This window comes from Megalops cyprinoides, chromosome 1 (genome assembly GCF_013368585.1).
Source record: "Megalops cyprinoides isolate fMegCyp1 chromosome 1, fMegCyp1.pri, whole genome shotgun sequence".
Lineage (NCBI taxonomy): Eukaryota > Metazoa > Chordata > Actinopteri > Elopiformes > Megalopidae > Megalops > Megalops cyprinoides.
Genome location: NC_050583.1, coordinates 29,904,301 through 29,911,046, shown reverse-complemented (window position 1 = coordinate 29,911,046; position 6,746 = coordinate 29,904,301). Strand labels below are relative to the sequence as shown.

The following is a 6,746-nucleotide window of genomic DNA, read 5'->3' as shown; positions in this document are numbered from 1 at the left end:
TCAGAGGTCACTGCATCAGTAAATGCTAATTCCAGTGCACACATTTCCAGCAGAAACACCTGTACTATGAGTAGACTCCAGGAGAGATGTGGTGCCACCCTCTAGTGTAATGCAGTGGATTAGGCTGATTTAAGACATTATTATAAAAGATGATAGAAACTTGTGATATATAATGGGATTCTGTTATCATTTCCATCACCAATTTTGTAGCGAGGCTGCTATGCTGACAGAATCATTTTGTGTAGACAGTGGTTTCTCTGATAATCTCTGCAAAGATTTGAAAGTGACCATAAGATCATAATTGATCATCCCAAAAGCCTGGGTACCTGATACAGTCTAGTATTTTTTCTAGTTAGACTTACTCTTTTTACACCGATTCCTTCCCTGTCAAACATTCACTGTGTAAAGATATGTATCTCTAACCAGCGAGGCTGGCTCTAGAGTTATAATGTCTGGTCTTCTCCATGGTCACTAGAGGGGTTATGGACAAATACAAGAGACAAGAGTAAGAGCAGACGTGTGTGTGTGTGTGTGTGTGTCTGAGAGAGAGAGAGAGAGAGAGAGAGAGAGAGAGAGAGAGAGAGAGAGAGTATGTGTTTGTGTACACATGTCCTTTTGATTATTTATGTTCTAGAGAATGTCATGGGAATAAAAGCCTTAACACAAGCCTGTCATGATTATTTAACTGTTAATCCATTCTGAAACCAGAATGAAAAGCAATTCATAGCTGTACAGCAAAATAAATCTCAGGCTGGAACATTTGTCACCATGTCCTCCAGTACAAATGTTTGTTTTTCCAGATACAACAAAGAGGAATTATTCTGGAGAAACATTTATATTGAAGATACACCCATCATCTGACAGACTGCTTCCCCTTTCCTGGCACATCTTATTTCAAATTAATAAGAAGAGACTGAGTTTGACTGGTGCCCAATCAGAAACAAAAGGCTCTTGCTAATTATCAATTGTGAGTAAATCAAGTGTGAATAAATGACTCAACTGGCTGGCAGCTTCTCCAGATTACCTCTCACTCAAGAGTTTCAGATCCGATTCCGATTCTGAGTCTGTTGTCTGCACATCATGCCATCTTTCTTCAAACATTTTGCAACACGATCCCAACAAAGAGTTCACTATCTTCTCATAACTCCAGCATATGCTGCTAAAGTAAATAAAAATACGTTTGCTGTCAAAACATGATCGCAGTCACAGAACAATCAATTCAAAGCGGGGACAAACATAGAGGTGTTTAAGTGAGTGACCCACCATAATGGAAACTGAAAGGACATTCTTAAATAACAGCTCCTCAAATGTTTTGTTTCCATGTTTTATTTTGTAGGGTTCCAGCTTGTACAGTCTGTGACAATTACTGGAGCACACGTTCAACAATGGCAATCACAACAACAGCAATCACTCTTGAGTCAAGGGTGGTCTGACCATACGTATCAGTCTGTACACATACTGAAATTTCTATGACAGCATCAGCACAGAATATGTCACACTGTCACTCCTTCCTCTGTGCCCCTAAGGGCTTTCATTTAAAATGAAGAGAACAACTGAACAAAACATGCATGAAAATGTCAGTTCAAAATGAATATTGATGGCAATATGCAATGATGAACACACTTGATGGTAATACTGTTTATAAACTCGACAGTCTGCACCATCTGTTGATTGTACCAGCAATTATATCAAAACAGTCCAAGTGCTTTTTTTTATTACACTGCGGTACAGCCTGGTTCACCCTATATTAATATAAGATTAGCGTCATCGCACATCCACGGAGATATTAAATTAAATTTCCTTTCACTAAGAAACGCCCACATCGTTCTCTCTCTTTCAGTAGTCTGTTTTCTGCAAGTTAGCACGCTTGACTTCTTTTTCCCTTGGTTTTGTCGGACAGTCACTGTAAATCCCTGCATATTTTTGCTGTTTTCTGCCATGAAGATATATTCATAAGAACACCGTAGCACACCTTAGTTTGATATCGTTTAATCATGTGTCAATCCACAAACCGTTTTTGGGCGTGCATTATTTTTTTTGAATATGTCGCTAAAATATATAGTAGGTATAGCACTATTTAGGTCTCAGCATAACTCACTGACTTCAATGTTTACTTGAAATATACAGCAAGGAGGCTCGTGCGCGACGCTGCAGCAAAATAACTCCTTCTGTTTTATCAGATCTCTAATCCCACCCTTCCTGGACCTAACAGTAAAGGAAGGGGTTATTAAACTATATAGACGCCACAGATCATGCAACTAAACCGCCCTCGAGAGAAAAATATGGCAAATAAGCACGGTACAAGCATACGATTCTCTACTCTGACGTATGCTGCTCCCTGCTCAGTTGGCGGCGGGAAGAGCCTTTGCGCGTGGCAAATCATCGAGCGCAGCTCCCATGTGCGTTTAATAGCCTCAATAAGAAGCGCTGGCATACATGGGGATTTACAATTACACACATTTTCCATGAAAGCTGCCTGTCTAGCCTGGTTTACAGATGATAAAGTTTTTCGTCCTCCAAAGCCTTTTTTTCTGCCTTCCAGCTTAATTTTAAAATCTAAAACGACTATCATTTGCAACAACTGATTATCCCTTTCAAAACACAGCCATAAATGATTTTTTTCGGGTATTCAGTATTTTTCATGTACAAAAGAAGCACCTTAAAACGGCAGAGTTAATTTGTGATGATCTGGAATCGTGGGCGAACTTTTTAAATGCAAGAATTATGATTAGGCTACTCTTCAAAGTAAAGAAGACTGAGTTTTTTTTCCTGTGAATTTCTTCAGATGCAGAGATGGCAACGATTGACGGTCTCGCAGCGGTTACTTGGACTCAGGTGAATGTCTCTTCATCCCCCTTTATCAATTCATCATCGCACTTACCGTCTCCGCAATCCGCCGGCTCCTTCAACGAAATCTTCATTACGTCTTTGCTCGGGACAATATTAACCGTGATGTGCTTAGTCGGGGTGGTTGGGAATGTTTACACCCTGGTAGTTATGAATATTTCAGTCAGAGTGACTGGTTCAATGTACGTTTACATCGTTAATTTAGCCCTGGCTGACTTGTTGTATTTATCCACTATTCCGTTCGTGGTCTGTACCTATTTTGTGAAGGACTGGTACTTTGGAGATATCGGATGTCGGATTCTTTTTAGCCTTGATTTCCTGACCATGCATGCCAGTATCATTATTCTGACAATAATGAGCACGGAGCGGTACCTAGCGGTAGTTAAACCCCTGGATACTTTCGGAAGATCTAGACACTACAGGAGGACAGTAACCTGCGTGGTTTGGCTTGTGTCTTTTTTGCTCGCTCTCCCGAATATGATCATGATTGATCTGAAGAGAACCGTTCAGAATGGAGAGGTGAAACACATGTGCCATCCGACTTGGCAAATCAAAGCGTACAAGGTGTACTTGACTGTACTGTTCAACACCTGCATCTTGGCTCCTGGCATTGTCATTGGGTATTTATATGTCAGGCTAGCAAGGACTTACTGGATATCGCAGACCACCATGTTCACCACAAAGGAAATGAATCGCTGTCCCAAACAGAAAGTGCTGTATATGATCCTCTGTATCGTAATCACCTATTGGGCTTGCTTCTTACCTTTTTGGTTGTGGCAGCTACTTAGTATATACTACTTTGGACACGACAGCCTGTCTCGTAGAACAATGGTGTACATTAATTTCATTGTGACTTGTCTCGCCTACAGCAATAGTTGCATCAACCCATTTCTTTACACATTACTGACAAAAAATTACAAGGAGTATTTGAAAGGACGACAGAAAAGCTTTGTGGGCTTTAAAAGGAAATTCAGACACTCGTCGCAAAGGTCGGTGTCATCTGGAAGTCACCAGTTCACGGAGACCATGACCATCACGCACCTGAAGGGAGTCACAGATGCCTGTAGTCTGTGAACATGCGCTATATGGACACTGATTAAGGAGAACAACGCAACCGTGTACGTACTGTGTATGCTCTTGCGTTAGAAAATAGTGTGTTATATGACAATCCTGGCAAAATAACTCATACTTGTGAGAAATGTAGGCTACTCTTAAAGATAATCATCTCTTTGATTAGCAATTAATACATTACTTCGGGTTTTCGCAGTTATTCTTGATAAAAAAATTAAACTTGCACGTAGCTCTGTTTTGTGTAATTGCGTTGCTTATTTTGAAATTCGGCAACCCCCACTTTTATTCTCTCCTTGAATGCTTTCACAGGAAATAATAAGTAATCCTTTACAGTCTATTATAATAAGATTTACGCGGAAGTAATGTTAAGGGATCGATTTGGAATTGAATTTACTTATTCTCTTATCAGTGTGTCAGATTCATTCACTGAAAATACAACAGCACACAAGCTTTCTAGCCTCTTATCCTTCAGCCGTATAACAGGCTGGAATGGGACACTTGTTATTTTGAAAACATTACAGGAGATAGTAAATCAAAATGTAGGCTATTGCAAGATCGTGCTTTGAAACTAGTTTTTTTGAAAATCGTTGTGTCTGATGAAACAATAATTTGTTTCATGATAACAATAATTATGTGAAATACAGTTCTGTTTTTAATATGCACAGCCTTAATGAAATTTCTAAGATAATTTAAGAATGGCCCATAGTAGTGGGCTACTTAATCTGACATTTTCGTTAGCCACGCTAGTATGTCATTGGACATTCCGTACTGCACGTTTGAATAATATTCATTATCTAGGGAAATTCCTAGTGGGAAACGCTATGTGATAGCAGCACATGAAATGCAATGTGACAGAATGGACGTCTTTGACTTGTTCTCTCTCAAGTCAAGGTCACACTGTTAGGTTGTTGGGCGGTACTAATTCTAGTTACAGTAGACCTACGGTTCATTTCAGAGCAGACTAATTCTAGTCTGGAAAACGTATCGCATCGAATAATTCACAATCGGACTGGACGATCTTAATGGTATGCTAATGATATTTTATTATGACAGTTCATTTCTTTGAAGTGAAACTTGGGAATGCATGACCGGCAGCTCCGGAGCAGCCAAATGCCCTTTTAAAGTGGAAAGGGGAGTAGCTGACGACTTTGTCTGGAGCGCCATGACTTGGGCACCTTATTAGTCCTTTGAAAACTCTGAAGTGTCAAAAACATTTAATGAGACATCTGTGGACTGAGGTGACAAAGAATATAGCTTATTGAGCTCTGTCTCCAGAGAAATAAATGGCAGAATTCCTCTTCATTAACTAAAAGAAATCCTGTAGGGAAACAGCAATATCCGTTGTTATGGTTGTCAGATAACTAGACCGTAAACAAAGTGAAGTAGGCCTTAATGAATAAGAAAACTACAGTCCCTTATCTAGTAACTACCTGTAAGTAACCTGTCAGTTTTTAGATGGAAAGCTTGCAGTGTCTTCTTGTGACGAGCAACACAAGCTACACTTATCCCTCCATTAATTTTTTAATCATCAGAATTCTTTTCAATGTAACTGACGATGTTGCGCAGTTAATTCACTTTTCGGGCAAGCTTTGGCTAGGTAACTCGGCTAACGTTAGGTTACACACTTGTGGGTTACATCATAATCAGACAGGTGTACACATGTCGCCTTTGCTCAGCTCCTGAGAAACTACTGCTGAGGTAAATTATCATAGATAATTAGACATCTAGATATTTGATATATATATATATATATAGATAGACGTTTGTCCCGGGGTAGTGTCCAAGTCATTTTGAGATGTAGGGTCCAATCTGTCATTCCTTTTTTAGTCGAGATTCTTTCCCATTCCAGTGTCAGTTCAGAAAAGTGAATGTGTCATTACACTTTAGCTCAGACCCACTGCTCAGACCCCATGTATACATTTTACATTTCCTTCCTTCACATTTCGTTACATACATTATTTGCTTCCAAATTTGTGAAGTAAGACATTCATGTAATTTTCTATTACAAAATATGGTTAACAATATTCTTAGCTTCAAAGTCACATCCTATGAGATACTGTATTTGAAAGGTATACATAGAAACTAATTCTATTTAATGCTTAATGATAGGTCAAACTAATGCAACAGTTTTTTCATAATTCTTGCTCTGAGGGTGAAACATTTGCATCTTGTGCAAAAAAAAAAAAAGATTTTAAATAGCAGTCCCTTTACAAACAATAATGTCTGCCTCTTCATCAGCTATAATTAGTTCATGTGTTAAGTTTAAATGCAAAAAACCTTGTGCAGTAAATGTGTACAGTAAAAGAAATTTTAGACTTTCAACTTATATTTCATATTTAAGATGTAAATATATAGAGTCATTTGGAGCTTTCTCAGGGGTGTAAACAAACATGAAAACTGAGCATTCATTTTTGACAATCAATATTCATCAAGTTTAAATATGATAAAAGTTGATGAAGTATTTGTGATATACTTGTAGTGCTCTTGCATCAGCCCATACCCACAGTACATTAGTATAATGTAATCTCATCACTCAGCATACTTATTGGCAGCAAATATTGGCAGCATTATTACCATGTGGGCCTTCCCACATAGGAATAGTGTTGAAATCAATGCTGGGACAGATGTACTTGAAAGTTTCTGTGTTGTTTTCTGTGAAATTGGTAGAATTGTCTCAAGAAGTTTTGTGATATGTAGAACACTTTCTATAGGGTGCCAATATAGTTACAGGGAAGCAGTTACATAAAGAAGCCCCAATGTATAAGACTGTATATCACTATGGACAGTGAGGCATAAAGTGTATAATACTTAATGTTAGCTACATTAGC

General features: G+C 38.6%; 1 protein-coding gene across 1 annotated transcript; it reads left to right on the top strand.

The window, feature by feature from the left end:
• Window positions 1–2,745: 2,745 nt before the first annotated feature.
• Window positions 2,746–3,921, top strand: LOC118779738 (urotensin-2 receptor-like). Its single transcript, XM_036532004.1, has one exon. It carries the CDS (start codon window positions 2,794–2,796, stop codon window positions 3,919–3,921), a length of 1,128 nt encoding a protein of 375 aa, XP_036387897.1. The 5' UTR covers window positions 2,746–2,793.
• The last annotated feature ends 2,825 nt before the right edge of the window (window positions 3,922–6,746 follow it).